This window comes from Dendrobium catenatum, unplaced genomic scaffold, assembly GCF_001605985.2.
Source record: "Dendrobium catenatum unplaced genomic scaffold, ASM160598v2 fragScaff_scaffold_637, whole genome shotgun sequence".
NCBI classification, from domain to species: domain Eukaryota; kingdom Viridiplantae; phylum Streptophyta; class Magnoliopsida; order Asparagales; family Orchidaceae; genus Dendrobium; species Dendrobium catenatum.
The window spans coordinates 1,178,820-1,197,987 of record NW_021319099.1 but is presented as its reverse complement, the minus strand read 5'-3'; the positions used below and the strand labels follow the sequence as shown (position 1 = coordinate 1,197,987).

The 19,168-nt window shown below is 35.5% G+C and overlaps 2 protein-coding genes across 4 annotated transcripts in view; both read right to left on the bottom strand.

The window, feature by feature from the left end:
- The window catches only part of LOC110102589, a 15,888-nt gene extending 4,771 nt beyond the window's left edge, over window positions 1-11,117 (bottom strand). For 2 of the 3 annotated variants that reach the window (XM_028695456.1, XM_028695457.1), the window contains exon 1: window positions 10,693-11,117. In XM_028695456.1, coding sequence (XP_028551289.1) covers window positions 10,693-10,888 — 196 coding nt within the window. In that variant the 5' untranslated portion in view covers window positions 10,889-11,117. The remainder of the gene's footprint in view (window positions 1-10,692) is intronic. The other variant, XM_028695455.1, reaches the window with a different exon arrangement.
- Window positions 11,118-13,847: 2,730 nt separating this feature from the next.
- The window catches only part of LOC110102576, a 40,920-nt gene continuing 35,599 nt past the window's right edge, over window positions 13,848-19,168 (bottom strand). Inside the window, exons 4-8 of the mRNA XM_020830956.2 lie at window positions 15,174-15,601; window positions 14,978-15,104; window positions 14,606-14,893; window positions 14,419-14,523; window positions 13,848-14,335 (exon numbers count right to left, since the gene is read on the bottom strand). Coding sequence (XP_020686615.1) covers window positions 13,973-14,335; window positions 14,419-14,523; window positions 14,606-14,893; window positions 14,978-15,104; window positions 15,174-15,601 — 1,311 coding nt within the window. The 3' untranslated portion in view covers window positions 13,848-13,972. The remainder of the gene's footprint in view (window positions 14,336-14,418; window positions 14,524-14,605; window positions 14,894-14,977; window positions 15,105-15,173; window positions 15,602-19,168) is intronic.

Below are 19,168 nucleotides of genomic sequence, written 5' to 3'. Positions count from 1 at the left end.
AAGGCCAAGGGGGGTTTCATCCCCAATTTTTATTAAAGGGGGAGGGTGGTTTAGTAATTAGGTAAAAAAGGGCTAAGAGACACAAACAAATTTTCCTTATGATTTTTTAAAAGTATAATTTAAGAATCAAAGTATAACAGAAGAAAAAACTTACCAAAAGGCGAATTAATAAATAAACAATGAGGATTGAAAGTTTGTAAAACGCGCCTTAAGTCTTCTTCAGGCCATTATTTCGGATGTAAGTGGTTGGGGCACCCTATCCCATAGTGGACGATCATGGAGGTAGTAAGTTTATCTAGTTTTAGGGGGTCAATAAAAATTATTTCGCCTATGATATGCAGCCGTGGCGGCATATTCGTTATTGTCCAAATAATATTTAGTTTGAAGGCTAAGGAGCTCTTGCATCCCTAGGCTGTACCACACAATAGCCGCAAGTTCTTCTCGATCAACGATCTGCAATCGGGATTTTTGGCCAAAGGGGGGAAAATTCGTAATCTTTTTTTGTCGGTGGATGGGATCTGCTTTGTTTTAAACCAAAGTTTGTTTCATCTTATTCCATATCACTCGGTGATTTTTCGACTAATTGAACTACAAATGTTGAAGAAGACTGGTCATGGCCTTGAGAATTCGCTGCGGCCTGCGGTCTTTTAATCCAAACAATCAACCAATACACCAGAAATTTTTTTTTCATTTGCGTTACCAATGAAGTTACCTTGTATCGGTTTTTTCCAACGGCTATGTCAAGAGGCTAGGCGGGACTCAAATATTTTCATTTGTATGTCTCCTCGTGCTGGGGGTCCTCGAGAAGGGGGGAAAATATTAAGAGAGGGAAAGGAAAGGGGGGAATGTAAGGGGCTTGATTAACTTTTTTCTTTGTTTGAATGCAAATCATATAAAAAAAAATATAGCCAAATTTTTGGTGAAGTCGTGAATTAACAAAACTGAGGGCAAGTTACTCATTTTGTGAATTTTTTTTGTTCTTTTACTTAATTAGGAGATTATAATCACATAAATATACTTGGTATTATTTAATAGGAACAAAATCTATTTTTGTTTGCTTAAAGATAATTATGATACATAAACAAACAAAGTAATTTTCCAAATCTACACCAAGTAACTAAATTAAAACAATAAGTAAAAATTATTAAGCTCCACAAACAATTGGTTTTGCTTCTTGAGTCTATTGTGGAGGACATTCTCAACATTTTCCTTCTGTTAGTATATTTGTCAGCACTCAACTGCGAACCCTTCTCATATCTTTTATGAAGCATATCAAAGACTCACCTATGTTGATGCGGACTCGCAGAGTGCCTTCCGGCGCTCTAATTTCTCGCTTAAGTTGATTTATATGTGTAAAGATGAGAAAGAAACATTTATACAATATGTCTATTCACACTAACCAAAATTTTTTCAAACTAATTAGAAAGGAAAAGAGGCCATCCGTTTAGGCGGCGAATAAAGTTATCTATCATCACAAAATTGATAAATCTCCTCTTCGCGACAGTATTTGTCATTCATTCCTTTGAAAATGGGGATGCGCGGGGGCTAGAACAATTTGGGGAGAGGATGGTGGATGGCGGGGAAGCGCCCATCCAAATCAAACCTACAACAGGACCAAAAGACCCCTCATAACCACATTAAGAGATACACATACATTATCAAAAACAACTACCCTAACTTAAATAATTATGAATGCGAAACCCAACAAACATTTTCTCTTTTGCGTGACCATTTAAAATATTTGCATGGTTTTTCACCATGTTATAAAATTTTTCCCCTTAAAGACTTGATGGTACTGTGGGGTTCTCGTAGGGTGCATCACAACAAACCCAAAACAATCTCTCCACTTTTCAATCTCCATCCATACCTTGCGAAATTACTAATATTTTTCAAAAATGGGATCGGTCTTCTTCTGGGGTGGTTAGAAGTTTACATGACAGGCAAAATGGCATTAGTTCTTCATTTTTATTTTTTCAAGAGTGGGCTATTTTGGGAATTATGTCATTGTGTATATCATGAGGCGGGGGAGATTTTGGGGTAGTATTAATAATTTTTATTAATTACAATTATATGAAGTAACCAGTACGAGTTATTTTTGAACTGTTCGTGAAAAAAAATAAATTTAAAGTGTTAGCAGGGTGTTTTTGAGGATATGATAAATACTACCTCTCATAAGGGTTATCTAAAACAAATTCTATTAGGTGGTGGTTTGGGGGAGGGGTGGGGGGGGAAAGGGAAAAGCTTTGGGGGAAAAAAGAAGCCAAATTTTCATTTGATCTAAAATGAAAATAAATATAATTTTGTTTTTCTAAATTTCATGGGGCATATATATATATAATTTTTTGTTAATTACTATAATGTTGTTAAAATAATTTTATAGTTTTTTTATAAATAATTACAGAATATTAAAGTTCATGTTATGAAAGATTTTTTTAATTATTTTTAGTTAATAGGAATATTTTAAATAAAAGTTTTTTTAAAATATAATAAAAATTATACTAAAAATTTACTTTAAAAACATTTAAAAAGCGGTTTCTGAATCGCGATGCACTCAGTGTAACAGCACTTCTTCATCCGTCCGATCGACGAAATTGTATCGGAATCGGCCACCGAGACGTGCGGACAAGAATAAAGATCGCGGTAAATACTTGCGTCTTATGTTAGTGATCAAGTGAACTATCGGAACGTAATTTTCTCGCCTGCTCTCTTTGGAGTTTCTTTATTTTAAATCCCAATGTAAACCTCTTCTGGGAAGTCAGGAGGAAAAGCGCGGAGCGAAAGGCTTAATAAAACCCACCGCCTCCTCAGTCGTGTTCCCGTTTGGGAAGACAACTAAAACTACGTGTTGGTGCCTATGGGCACCCGCGCGCCAGCCCCGCCGCACTGTATGATTAGTTGGCGCCAGAGGAATCAAGGATTTATTTCGTAGTCGCAAAGCAGTAGTAGCTGTGAATCTGAGAAGTGGGGAGAACCTCGCCCTGTTAGGTGATTTGAACTGGCAGTGTAGGTATACATAATCAATGATGAAGTGTGCGTATATGCCTGAAGAGTTGTGGCTGCGACTCCTCTCTTCCGGGCGGCTACAGAAAACCCTTTAGCTCCAAGACGTGTCTGGGTAGTTGTATTTCCGTTAAACTGATTGTGTTCCTTTTTTTTTTTTTATATATTTCCTCTTTCCTCTTTACCTCCTCCACTCCTTCTCTCTCCTCACACTTTGTAACCCAATAGCCGGCACAATTGACCCATCTTAGGTCTCATGTTATTTTTATTCCTCCTGTATTTTTGTATAATCTTGATTTTGGATTTGATAAGTGGAATTCGATCCAATTTACCGGACCATAATATTCTAACTAATTGTAAGGGTTTGAGCAAAATTCGCGGGATTTTCCTATGTCGACATGCCCAAAAATTACAAAGATAAAAATAAGCCCAACACTTCCTTCTATTTAGCGGTTAAAGAAACATCTGGAATGCTCGCGGGGGAAACTTATAATGTTTAAAATTCTAGAAACAATAGCAGATGGGTTAAAATCACTGTCTATATTCAAGAGGCGGTGATAGGATGTACCGAGGTTTTAAAATTGGCGTACTACAGAGTCTCTGTAAAACTTTAATATCCCAAACAAACTACGTTTTTTAATTTTTCGTGACCACAAAATTTACCAATCTTAAATTCATCTCTTCTCTTAAAATATTCCTCGAAATTCAGCGCGCCAGTGTCACCTACGAACAACCCTTAGCTTACTTTCCCATCGACACTACCTTGAGTTCCATGCCATAGACACCGGCTTTTATCAAGTTTTGTTCTCTGCCTCCGGGCTCGTTCGGAAAAAACGACCCTTATACAAATTCCACACTAACCAACCTTGCGACCAAAAAAGGGCGCGTTGTGGCTGGTTCGTTTCCACCGCTCACCTTCATCCACCGGAACCGCCACCAACACCTGCGTGCCTCCCGGCCTTTTTAAGTTCTTCCACCATCTTTCTTAATACCATATCTTGATGTCGCTGGAAGCGATTTCCTCCTTTCTGGGGCGCTTGTTTAAGCAACCCAGATATTTGTTCTTCCTCTTATTTATTTGTGTAGGAATTATTTCATTTTCAGTCTCTTTCTTCGGAGCAAGAGTATTGGCACGTGCTGCATTGAACGTCTTCTGAGAGTGGAGTGGAATTTCTTTATGTTAGTTTTCAAAAAATCATATCGCCATTATTAACACATCAAGACGGGAGGCTGCATGTTTAGAGGATTCATCTTTGTTGCTTATTATTACTCCTATATCGTCAAAACTAAAACAAATGACAATTTCACTAGCAGAATTTTTGATGATTCACTCTTATTATCCAAAAAATCATACCCACATAATATTGTTTTTATAATTGAGTGCATAGTTCTTCTATAATTGTCAACCCTAGCAGCGCGTTCATGTAAATATTCTATCTGAAGATGAGATAAAAAAAATACACATTCACTTAAAAATATTTAGTGCTCACCGAAAGTTAAGGCACACTTTGTGTGTAATTAATATATAGATTAAAAATAACTAATAAAAACCCAACAATAAAACACATATTTACAGTAAGCAATATAATCCATGTATAGTGAGGACGTCAAAATTTTTTTTCTCATAGAGGATATCATATTGACAATATACTTGTAGTGGCTGGGATAATCAAATTGCGATGACTCATACAGTGGTAATTTCCAAACTATAATATCTATTAATTATATTCAATACTCTCAATATTTAAAAATAGTTATTAAAATATGTAAACAAGGCTAAATAAATATATAGAAGTTAGTAAGGAAGCATAAGAATGTTTCAATATGTATAATGCAAGAGGAGAGTATATTGATGCTGGGGATGAATTCTGTATGACAAATGAAGCCCATCACAAGGGAATCCAGTGTTCAGCAGAAGATCTCAACTTCTCTCTTGCTCATTAAGGTAACTTAGGCTAATAATTCCTTCGTCCTTTTCTCATGCTAACCACCCCCTCTTAACACTAATTACTATACCTTTTCTATAGAATAACATTAGGTTTTTATATTACTGCTTGTTTTGCAAATAGATCACTCCAACTCACCTTAAAGCCGCTATCATCTCCGGTGACGTTACAAACTTAGCTTTTCACAAATCAAAAATTTCAAGCGTTGAGAAAAGCTTTAGGTTCCAGAATCTTATTTCATTTTTTACTCACCTCTATTTTGTAGATTTTAACATTCATAGATGCATTTTGCAGGTAATATATTTAACAAAAACAATGATATGCTGAGTTATAGAATGAAAGAGGTATAGTCGGGAGTAGGTGGGCTAGTGATTAGAAAACTTAGGCAACAATTTTGTAAATTCCAATGTAATTGTTTGTATTGGACACAATTAATAGTCAAATTAGCTGATTAAATTGCTTACAATTGATGTTAGTAAATAAACACTTTCTTTGATTTGGGGGGTTAGCTTATTATCTATACACGCCCCTTAAGCAATAAGATTGGTTAAAAAGTGTTAGGTGTGTGGGCATTAGTATCACTAAGCAATAACTTTCAATATGAATTTGAGAAATCTAACAATATTGTCATATTATTGAGTACCTCAACATACAATAGGAGACATGATTATTCTTAAGAGTCAAAGTGGTAGATTATAATCGGATTATCAATATGATAGAAGATTGATTATATGATGAAAGTAAAGGTTACAATTTTTACATAATACTAAGTATATTTGGACGGTCAGGCATACAGGTAAATCTGTCTTTGCTTTGTCATCGAGTTTAGTGGTTATAATATAATGGTGGAATAAATGATTTTGATGTTTAATGTGGGAATATATGAATATAAATAGTCAATTAATTATTTCATCAACTAATGACAATGAGCTTTAAGCTGACAGAGTATATTGTGGAAATAGATACATGTGAGATAGACACAAAATCAGATGGAGATTGGTCGCATATTACTAATGAAGGAGATTTTAGTTATATTTTTTATTTCCATAAGTTGGACCAAGTAAGTAATTTATATTAGGTATAAAAATATATATGTGCCCATGTGGAAATCATGTAAATCTTAAACAATAAACTTATATATGTGTGAAGGATGCGAAACTCGCCATGCGAATCAAAAAGAACAATTTATTGCAAATAGATTTTTTTATTTATCAACAGGCTTGGGTTGGTGGGGAACTACAAAATATTGATGTATTAATCTGGTGATTGGTTCTTTTGAATTGTTGCTCAAGGAAAAATAGGTATTTTTACTTACTCGTGTTTGTTATGTGATATTCTAACTACGAGGTTGCGATGGAGTTACTTTAAGAAAATTAAAGAGAGCAATTTTAACAAAATAATCAAAATATAAGTTTTTTGTTTTCTACTTATAATAGACAAAAGACTCTAAATCCTTGATTATTTTCGCGGGGTTGAGGTTTTAACTGCTTAGAGCATAAGAAGAGCGGAGTCGATTTCTAGGAGAATTATAAACGGGCGGAACAGATTTGGAAGGGAAGAATGCGGAGGAAGGGGAGGGTCAACTGATAAAGCTTTCTCAATACGAAAAACGAATAAAAAACAAGAATCATCGATAAATTAAAATAAGAGAACTCTTACTCTTGGTTTTTGATATTAGCTCCAATCATTTTTCCCAAACCAACTAAGTCATAGACTTTAGCGGAGAAGAAGAAGTAGCGTCAGCAGTATCTAAGAACCGAAGTCATATTCCGAGGACAGAAGGAGCCTAAGATCGTCGTATTCAATTTGTTAGTAGGTTGGTTCCGGAGTGGTTTGGAAGGGTGTCAGGGATGAGTGGTGGCGTCTCACAAAAGGATAGATCCAACGCCGCTTCGATCTTGTGGCTCGTCGATTACATCAACTTAATGGGAGGGTGTTGTACCTAGATGGCGGGTCGAGGTGTGGAATTCTTCAAACGAGTGTACGTTCTCTGACACCTCGAAGCCTCACCGTTCATCTTAATATATCGCTACTGGTGTGAGTTCCAATATGAGATTTGATGGTCGATTCTTTTATTTTGGCGGATCGATCGTACATGCACAAAACCCAAGTTACCAATTACAGAGTTTTCCTCCTCATGGTCAAATCCATCGCCAGAGGGGGGGACGCGAAATTATTGTTACCCAATTATGGGGGGAGAGAGGATTGGGCGGGGCCTCCGCAGAAGATGTGAGGTAGAGAATTAATCTAAAACTTCAGATTTTGAAATCTGAATTAATAAAAATTTGAAAACTGAAATTAAATCTGAGAGAGGGAGTATTAAGGAAGTGTAAGTGGTGATGAGGAGGTGGCAAAGGTAAGAGAGAAACAATAGGAGAAGGGTGGCCGGCCATATGGGAGAGAGAGAGCTTGAATTAAATAGGTGGGGACCACAATTAACAAACAAATCTATATTACATTAGTTATTTAATCAGATTTTAATTATTGTCATGTAACTCCTTTCTTGAAAGAAAATTGGATGAGGAATTTGAATTTCAAATTTGTAACTCCCTTAATTAATCCCCATTTATTAGTGAATTAATTAGGAAAGTCATTAAAAGAGCATGATAATTCTAATTAGCTAAAAGGGAAACAATACGAGGGAGTCGAGTTGTAGGCCGGGGGAGCGAAGTGGATCGTTGGCAGGTAAGGAAGGGCTTTTGTGTGCGTGGCCGACAAGGGTGCAACCGGATGGAGATTGGACGTGCGGAGGGCTCCTGCAGCTCGGCGGGATGGGGTGTGGGTTGGTCGGGGGAGGCTGGCCGGCGACTCCCTCTCCCATCTTGGGTACTCCGTCAACCCTTGGCGAGGATGCATGGCGGAACCCGAATGGAACTTTGGGTTTGTGCATGACGATCGAGATCAAGTCGACATCCTCCAATCACCGTTCTTTGACGTGGGCTTCGATTTCGACGACACTATTGAAGATTACATCGACCGCATCTAGTACACATTAGTTGATGTAATCGACGAGCAAAGATCAAAGGGACGTTGGATCATCCTTGGACGACCACCATCCTCCACCACTCCGGCCACCTATCCAAGAACGACGATCTTAGGCTCCTTCTTCCTCGGAATGACCTCGGTTCTAATGTGGAGACTCTTCTTCCGCTAAAGTCTAGACTAGTTGAGCGTTGGGCTTCAAAGGTGAAAGTTCTCATTATTAAATCGAGGATTCTTGTTTATCATCGTAGTTTTACAGTTGATCTTTGCATTTTCTTAAAATTGTTTGGTTAATCGACTCCGCTCTTCTTAGCCTAAGCAAGTTAAAACCCACGAATTCCAAGGATCAATCTTTTGCTATAAATGACAATTTTATTTTGTATTATTTTGTTAAAATTGCTCTCTTTAATTTCTTAAAGTAACTCCATCGCATGTTTGTTTCACATCAACCAATAGTTTCATTTCCTACACATCCAAAGACAATATGTAGATCCCAAACAATGTGTCAAATAAAAATCTATTAGCAATAAATTGTTCATTGACATCTTTCATTAAATAAAAGTATTTGTTGATACATGATTCACATGGGCACAATATTTTTCCTAATATATTCTTACTCCAACTAGCGAAATATAAAATCTTCAACTCCTTCATTGTATTCACAACTCCATCTTGATTTGTCTATCCAACATTATCTATTTCCAAAATAATCTGCAGCTTTAAACCATTGACAATAGTTGAGAAATTGCTTTAATTCATATACAATTCAATCAATCATTATTACCTTATATTTACATAAACTCGATGAAGCAAATAATACCTTGATCTGAGTCCAAATATACTTAGTAATATGAAAATTGTACCCTTTACTTTCATCATAAAAATCTTCTTCCATGATTAATGTATACAAGTTTGACTTAAGAATATCATGTCTCCTATGTATGAGGTACTCATAATATACAATATTGTTAGATTTCTCAAATTCATATGAAAGTTATGCTTAGTGATACTAATAACAATTTAACATCTATGCTAGGTGTAGATAATAAGAACCTCAAAAGAATGTTTCTACTAACATCAAATGTAACAATTTAACAGCTAATTTGACTAATTATTGATCCAACAAAACAAATACAACAAAATTGTGCCTAAGTTTTATATAGATATCCATATATTTTCATCTATACATGATACATGTTTTTTAAATATTATGCAAAGCATCATGAATGTTAAACTACAAATAGAATAAAAAAAAATGAATAAAATGGAACCTAAGCTTTTCACCTTGAAATTTTGATTGGTGAAAAGCTAAGTTGTAACTCACCGGAGATGAAGCGGCCTTAGGGAGTTGGAGTGACTATTGCAAAACAAGCAGTAAATAAAACCTATGTTTCTTGAAGGAGAAATAGGAGAGGGTAGAGCATGAGAGGCGAGGAAAATAGCCAAGTACTTAATGAGCGAGTTGAGACTTGTGACATGGAATTGATCTTCATTGTCATAGATCATAGCATCAAATATATTTTGATTATCATTGAAACACTAGCTTTTAAACTCATATTACTAGCTTGTTTACATATTTAATAACCATTTAAAATGAATTTGAATTTAATAGTTATAGTGAAATTACCATGTATATCATAGATCATAGCATCAAATATATTTCATTGATTTCTATGAGAAAAGATTTGGACGCCCCACTCAAAGGATATTCACGTAAATAGTGGTTATGTTGGGTTTATCATATTTTATCTTTTTTCACAAGTGTGCCTTCTCCTAGCCTAAATTTTAGTGTGATTTTTATCTCACTTCAATTGTATTTCATGATCTTTTGCAATTAGAGAACTTGCTTTAAAATTTTGATGATTTATGGATAAAAATATCATCAATGCAAGTGAAATGTCATTGTTTAGTTTGACGAATATATTGCGTGATATAAAACATGCACTTTGATAAGTATATTGCATAATATAAAACTACTAGATTCCTTACTTCAGAAGAAACCATAGCAAGTGCAACTCTTGCATGCCGAAGAAAGAGACTGAAAATGAGAATATTTACCAATAAAATAAGAGGAAGAACAATATCTGGGTTGCTAAACAAGCCAGAGGAAAAGTGTCAGCGACATCAGTGGATAAGAAGTGTGTCGAGAACTTAAAAAGCCGGAGGAGGAGAGTTGGTGGCGTCGGTGGAGAAGGGGCGTGGAGAACACAAAGGACCTAGGCAGCGTTGGTGGGGAAGAGGTTTTTCTCAAAGAGCCGGAGGCAGAGAACAATTGATAGCCGGTGTCTATGGAGAATAGTAGTGTCGAGGGAAAGAAGCTAGGGTTTTCGGAGGGAAATGGGGAATTTCAGAGGAAAAGGAATGAATTTAAGGATAGGTAATTTCACGAATTACGTGAAATAAGACGAATTGTAGTAGCAATTTAAACTGTATCTATACGTTGAATATAGAAGTGATTTAAACCACTGCTAGTTCTAGCAATTTAAACAGCTTCAGATGTTTTCAAACCGCTAAAAAGAAGTGTTGCGCTATTTACTGAATTTTGGCAGTGAATAAATTCGGAATTTAGCAAACCCTTTATTTGTTTGGCCGGTAATGGTCGAATTCCTCTCAAATCCCACGATCAAATAACAAAAATACAGGAGAAAAAAAAAATGCCTGCAGCTCAATTTCGCTAGGGTTACAAGGAGAGAGCAGAGAGTGAATTAAAGAAAGAAATTAAAAAAAAAAAAAAGGAACCAACAGATAACGGAAATAAACTCACCAGAAAGTCTTGGAAGCTTAAAGGGTTTCTGAGGCGGAAGAGGGTCGAGAAAGCCTTCAGGCAGCACCTTTCTCTTGGATTTAGTTCCTCTGCCTTCATCCTCCGAGGTCTCCCACTTCTCAGAATCACAGCCACTACTGCTGCGACTCGAATAAATCTGTTCCTCTGGCGCCACTTCTACTCCGTCTGCGTCCATAGGTCCAAACGAGTTTTAGTTGCTCCGGAAAGACGAGGAGGACGGTGGGTTTTATTAGCCTTCGCCGGCGCTTTTCTCCGACTGGAGGGTACAGGGTTTTATAAGACCGAGGAGCGAGTACGCCGAACACTGTGTCACTAACGACGCAGTTTCCCGCGTCTTTCTTGTCGAGTTCGGTGGCCGTCCGATACAAATTTCGTCGATCGGACGGATGAAGAAGTGCTGTTACACTGAGCGCATCGCGATTCTGAAACCGCTTTTTTAATGTTTTTTAAAGTAAATTTTTAACACAACTCTCCTTGGCCTATTGGTTGAAAGCTTAGGCTTCTAACTAAGAAATCTAAGGTTCGAGTCCATGTGTATGGGTTGTGTGTGTGAGTTTATCTTAAATGACCTAAATGTCCCAAAAAAAAAGTAAATTTTTATTTAATTTTAAAAAACTTTTATTTAAAAATTATTCTATTAACTAAAAATAATTAAAAAAAATCTTTCCAAATGAAACTTTAATATTCTGTAATTATTTATAAAAACAACTATAAAATTATTTATACAACCATTATAAGTAATTAACAAAATTTTAATATATATATATATATATGCCCCATGAAATTTAGAAAAACAAATTATATTTATTTTCATTTTGGATCAAAAAGAAAATTTGGAAGCTTAACGATTTGTTTGATATTCAATAAACTTAAAAATTAATTATTTTTAAGAAAGCAAATAATTACTACTTCATATTAAAATGTAAATAATATATTATAATATAATAAAAATGATCCCATAGCCACTAAATAAATGAGCTAGCCATTCCATGTAAATCAACACGAAGAGACCGACCATTGAAAAATATAAAATTCAAGTTGGATGGTTGAAGTGGAAGAATGTTTTGAGTTTGTTGTGTGATAGAACAGTACCACTCAATCTTAAGGGAAAATTTTATAACATGGTGAGACCTGCAATGTTTTATGGCGCAGAATGTTGGCCATTCATAATATTAAGTTAAGTGTTGTTGAGATGAGGATGCTTAAGTGGATGAGGGGCTTTGGCGTGATGATGGACATCTTCAAATTGTTCAACCATATTAGGATGATGATATTGTGGAAGAGGAGATTTATCGTTTTGTGATGATATCCTTTATTGGTCGGCTTCCTCCAATAGCTGAAGGATTTGACTCTGAAGTTCTTCCATCTTTACACATGCAATCCTCTAAAGAGAGAATTAGGGGGACTTGATCACCCATTTTTGTTGTTCTTGATTGAAGGGTTGATTGTTGGCAATTTAAGAAGGATGTTGAGAATGTCCTCACAGACAGCATCAAACTGTTGTGAGCTAAAAATTTTACAACGGGAGATTGAAAATGCTTTGTTTTAGTTATGTACAAAATTTTAGCAAACAAACAAATGATAAAAAATACCAAGATATTTACGTGGAAAATTCTGAAAAGGGAAAAATCACGAGGCCTTGCCCAGTTGAAACAATTCCACTAATTTTTTAATAGATTACAAAAGTTAATTCGTCATTTATCCCGAGGACAGGGAGAATACAATGTGTTAAAGAGCTTTGACAATCTTCAGACGGGTACTCTTGGTGCAAAAATCTGGTGATGGTTGATTGTTGGAAAGGAATCCAATGACAGTCAATGAGCAAGTCGAAATCCGGTGATTGATAGAGAACGGGCGAAAGTTCGGCCGCGATCAGTGACCGAGAAGAAATTCGTCTATTGGTGGTACTAGCAAGGGAATGCAAGAGCTCCTTAGCCTTCAACTCATATTTACATTGATATTCATGCTTGATCAAGGCGAATATTTTATGACATATCAGTTATATCTGATGTCAACTATATTTCCCAAATTATCCGAATAATGCTAAAACTAAGCGCTTTTAATCAATCCCATTATATCGCCTTTTAATCTCGAACTGATCCCTTAATTCTTTAAAAAAAATCATTATGTTGGTCTTAGCCCTTCTACCCCCTTATATGGGGGATAAACCCCTAATGCAAAACCTTTTTAGTGCAATTCTACTCCGATAGAGATACAGCTCACCTCAACACAATGAGCATATGCAGATTCCATACTACAGCTTCCTCAGAGTGGAGTATGAAAACAAAAAAAGAAGGAAGATGTTCTATTTAAGATACTAATATTATAATGAAAGAACTCTGCATTGTTGAGATTATATTATATTTGACTTTCACTCTAGTTTTTTGACACAAATGAGCTAGCACCAGGCTCCCCAGCATTGCAATCAAAATCAAGAGACGAGCATTCAATGTTTGCACATAAAAGAGATGGGTGGAGGAAATGTTTTCAGCAGTTCTCTAATCTCACATGACATTACATGGCTATGTCACAACAATAAGAACTATATTCTATGCTTAAGATAGTGTAAAAAACTAACAGTAAATGGTATATGGTATAGGCATGCATGATGAACAATGATAGAGAATGATATATTGTTATTGAATGATTACTTCTTACTTGTGAAACCATCATTTTTGCATTTGGCAGGAATTGTGGAGAAGGAACTTGCTGAACTATTGCTTCCTGTTGATCGAGCTGCACTGAATCTATCAAGCATGGGTTAGAACCTGCAATGTTAGGACCAGTACATGATGACATAGTATCATCCTTGGTCTCTGGAGCAACAATAGGTTCATCATCCTCCTCGTATTGATAATTTTCCGACGGAATACCGTCGGGGTTCAAACTAGGTTTGTTGGGTTAACTGGCGGAATCTCCCGCCGGTAATTCAGGCAGATTACCGTCGGATGTTCTTGCGGAAAATTCCGCCAAAATTTGTCATATCGATTTTACAATGAAAAAAACTACGGGAAAACTGTAGCACATAAAAAAAAAACCCTTTTGTCAATCATTCTACAATAGCCCATAAAGAAAGTATCAAACACATAAATCAGCATAATTAGTAAAAAAAATTAAACATTCCCACAATAACATCATTCAAAAATCATTATTTGATGATCAAATACAGTACTATATAAACTAGAGTATATTATTCAACAATAATCCACCCGTTCTTAAACATTAAAAAAACCAACAAAAAATTACAATAATTCATGCTCTACTCCTCTGTCTCTGCAGTTTGTTTTTCACAGAACTGTTCTCTAATTTTGTGTAGCTCCTCCAACATTCGGCTTTGTTGCATCTGCATAACTTTTTGTGATTTTCGCACTTGCTCTAGTTCTGTTGTCAAGGCAGTAACTTGTTGGCTAACTAACCCCTCCTGGTTACTAGCTGAGATTCTTGATGAACCAGAGGCCTGTCCCTCAAATGCATGAGCCCGTGAGTCTAATCCATAAACTCTGCCCTTATGCATTCTGCCTACTTCCTGTGACCATATATTGTAGTCAGAACAATTCGTTGATGCCGCGGAGGACCCCTCACTAGCAACATTATGGCTCTCTCGAAGTCGTGTATACTCTTCCTGAAAAATATAAGATAAATATAATCATTGTATCTATGTTACTTAAAAATATTTTTAGTAATATTCAAAACTTCGAAACTCACAAAGGCCCTCCTCGTTCTATGATCCACCCACTGTTGGTCCTCTCGACGTTGGTGGGTGCGAGTGTTCAACGCATCAACAGTAGGTTTCTTGCCCAGTATTTCTTTCTGCATTATATTTAGATTAGTACGCATACCTAAAAAAATATTTAAATATGAGATGATATGAAATATATGTAAAAATTGTTACCAATCGTCTTCTATTCTTAGTGTGTGGAACTGAGCCGCCACTATGGAGGGCATTACCCATGCCCCTAATGTCTGAAGCTCTGTTCATCTTATTTTGATCCCTCCTTTTACTATCATCTAGGCTGGCCCAAATTCTGGTCAACTCATCCCACACACTCTCACTAATCCAAAGCGCTCTTTCTCCTGACTTCCTAATATATGTAAACATGTCTCGAAGGAGAGTCGATCCACGCTTTTCAAAATTCTTTCTAATCTTTGCATTATGCTGCGGTAACCAGTAAAAATCTCTCTGCATATCGGTATTATAACATAAAATAATATGGGTTAACACAATTAAACTGTAAGTTTATAAATGTTAGTGTTTATTACTAACCTCAAATTCTTTGAACCATATGTCCCGAACTTCCTGGGGTATTTTCTTCCAAGATACATATGGAGCATCAAACTTGCTCCGTATGATGTCCTCTATTTTATGTGTTGGCTTCTCTGACGGATGAAAGCTACATAAAACAGAAATTTCAAAATTACTTCTCAAATTATTTGAATAAACTAAACCATTCATTACTTACGTGTCGCCCTCAGGCTTTATGAGCATACGACCATTTGTCGTCGGTGATGATGTAGTCTCAGGTCTCTGCTTCATAAAAGTGAATGGTCCTCCTGGAAATGGCAGAGGGGGTGATGGGTAGTAGAATGGTTGGGTGTATAACGAATATGGGTAGGTGGATGGGACTCCCTGAGATGATGGAGGATAGTAAGGGTAAAAAAAAGTACAATGCATAGGGTATGGTAAAGGAAATCGGAGATCTGGGGAATAAAATTGACTACCAGCAGGAGGAGTAGGTAAGGTCGGACTCGGTTGGGTCTGGGTGGCAATATGTGACGAAGAGGCCCCCACAGATGGTCTAGCCACACTAGATGGACTACCATTCACCTTCTTCGGCCTAACAAATATATTTTTGATTGACTTGTGAGGGAGCTCATCACCGAAAGCCATCTAAAAAAAAAAGAATACTTCAAAAAAATAATTCAATGTAGGAAATGCTGAAAAAAAAAATTATACATATAAACAATGATGCAAAAAACTAACTAATACAATGTCGTAATAGAAAATGCATATAAGAACTGTTTAAAACTATATATAGAAGATGTTGTAGAAATATGCATATAAGAACCGCGGAAAACTAAGGAAATGTTGCAGGAAAACATGCATAGAAGAAGTACGATAAAAAAATAAATAAGAAAATATTGTTTACTAACTATATTTATCTTTCTACTACTGCTCCTCACTTGATTGACTTCCATCATACCACGCCACATCCTCGCCAACAACTTCGTCCTCACTATTTTCCTCAACATCAACATCTATCTCCTCAAACTATAACTCACTCTCATTTGATACAACTTGATCATCAACATTGTTAGAAGGCTCTTTAAAGTTTCACATACATTCCTGTTGAAGTGTTGCTGGTAATGTCATGCTACTCACAATAATCTCATTGGATTTTGTCTTGATTACTACAAGCCAATCTTATTTAGATAGCACTTAACTCGGGTAGCTAGCAAAGTAGACTTGACTTGCCTGACCAACAATGACAAATGGGTCAGACTTTTCATATTTCCTTCCCTGTTATATTTCTGTAATGTCATATAGTGGATGTACTCTACCTCTGTTTTGCACTTAATCAAATCACTCACAATTAAAGAGATAGGTTATTTCCTTCACCTGAATATTGTAACTCTAAAACCTCCTGCAAGTCCTCATAGTACTCGCACTCATTAACTATATGGTTATTCCCTCTAACAGATACACTACAATTTTTTATCTTCCGATTTTCACACTGATATTTAATTTGAAATTTGTAACTATTTACAAGAAAAAGTAAACCAGCATTTGACTAATCTCATCGGTCCCCAAACTAGATCCATTATCTTTGCTCCTGAATATTACTGCCTTGAGTGTGAACCTGAATAGGGGAATAAGTAGATCTCTCTAATTAAAATGTTCTTTAAATTCCTTCCTTTCATCATATGGCTAATCGAATACTAGAACCAATTTGGGAAGTTAGCTTCAATTTTCTTTTCAGCTTCTGATGTTGAAGATGTAGTCAAAGCATTTTTAAACTTCCAGTAAATTGTGTATATCAGCAATTAATGTAACACAATACTATTGAAAAAATTAAATTATTTACTCAAGATATGACTCAAATTTTAACAGTTAAGTATGGTGTACAACATAGCAACTCTAATCTCCATATCGTTCAAATAGTGTGGGGTTAAAACTCATGCTGGCGCACCCCGTGCATTAAATACAAATATAATTTAAGAATGACCATGATCGGGATATACTCATATTTTGAGGTAACCTTCAGCCTTGATGATTGTTCATTGGGTCAAAATAGTATGAGCAAAATTGGATTGTCTCGTACGAGAGATATGCTTCACATATCAATCCTTTATGCCGTGATTTATTCTTAACAGTTTTTAAGTTTGTTTGGATACCTGCACAGCATGCCCAACTTTAAAAATCAATTAAAACTTCAAAATACTAAAGAAAAAATTAGTCCAAAAGGAAGGTCACCTCTCAAATGAATACATCCACCAAAATTGAACTGGGCCACCAACTCTAATCTCATATGACAAAGGCAGAAGATGTTCCATGGAGTCAAAAAATCTGAGAGAAAATATTTTCTCAAGTTTGAAAAACATGAACAAAATATTATGTTCACTAAGGACTAAAGATTCTTCATTCAGTCTTGATGATCGTAATTCTTTGAAAAAACTACTTAGTTCGATTAAAGGATCTAAAACTAAATTCGACAGGTAACTGAAGGCAATAGGCATTAGACATAATAAGAAGATGTAGCAATCATGATTTTTCAATCCTAATAATCATCCCAATCTCATGTCAACACATCTACTAAGGTTAGAAGCATATCCATCGGATAGCTTTAGACTCTACACCCATTCACAAACTGACTGTCACTGTTATAAACTAATGATGAAGGGAACTTTTGACTCTAAAAGTCGTTCATTTTCCACCATGCCTCAATTCTAGATTATTTCTCATGCAAATTTCCTTCAAGTCCATCATTACTTTTACATTGTCTTTTGATTTTCCCTTTATATCCTTAACTATGTTGAAGATGTTATCAAAATGTTCTTCTCAATGTACACGATATATAATTTATGTCTGATCAAATTTGATCTCCAATATGACAACAAAAAAAATACTTTTTTGATCAAATTTTAGTTCAATCCATATCTCGGCACTCTGTACTTAGCTAATGACAGTGCATCGATGATTGTGCGTATCAATTTGACTCTTTCAAGTATTTGATCACTGGTTAGCTTGGTTGGAGATTGTAACATCTCGATTATATTTTAGGTGAAAGTATCTTTGTTTTGCCAAAATGAATGATTTGTTGGTAAGAATATACAGTGATAATTCAACCAAGTGTTCTTGCCTTCATATTTCAAAGTGAACGATTTAATGAATTCCATGTAATATGAACAAGCTAACTTGTCTGCCTATAGTGCTCCAACTTGCTAGCATATCGTATGTGGGAAAATCTTTAATTGTTTAAAGCAACACTGCCCACATGATGAAATTCTATTTGATAGAAATATCATATGTAATCACGTCTTCTTCCCACAACAATTTAAGATCATCGATCAAAAGTTGCAAAAACACATTTATCTTGGCTTTTAGATTATGTGCACATGAAATGATAAGTGTAAGAAACATGCAAGATATTGTCATACACATTTTAAGTGAAAGACTGTAGGGGTGACTATCACTGACCAACGTGAGTAAGGTGACATTGTTTGGCTAAATGGAGTAAAACCATCTACGCATAACCTCATTTTTACATTTCTTAGTCCTGCGACAAAAGATGTGAATGTTCAAAGTGTTTTTCAGGCCTCAATTTCTTACGGATAAGTTAAAATACCTCTTTGTGAGATATATTTGTTATGTCATCTCATGCGTGCAAAGAAGCTCATTAATGTATACAAACGTCACAGTATGGCAATAATAGGCAAATAAAACAATCGAGTCACTAGCACATCCTTTTGATTTCTATTTTTTTCAAAATTTTCAAAAAATTTTAGCGCGCTGCAATGGCGACATGATATCTCTGCAATGGCGACATGATATCTCTTACAAATACTTATTGTAGTCCAACGTGTATCTGATAACACAATAATATATTTTTGTAACAGTCAAACCCAATCTGGAAATATCTTAATCCTTTAGAATTATATTATCTCATAGTTGATCTTCTCAAGAAGCTCAACAAATTGATTAAAATATTTTTGGGAAACATTGTATTCAATTTTTATGCTAAACATTTTCACAGTGATAGATAACTCTAAGTATGTAGTGCACCCTTCTTAAATTGATTGTTGCGTAGCATGTAATAAATAATAGAAATTTTACGCTTTCGTATTTGGTGACTCATTCGTATATTATCAAAATTGTGGCTCAATTGCATTATAAACCAAATTCATATGTCTTAATATTTTCTTCCTCAACTATGTTAGAACTTATTGATGAACCGCT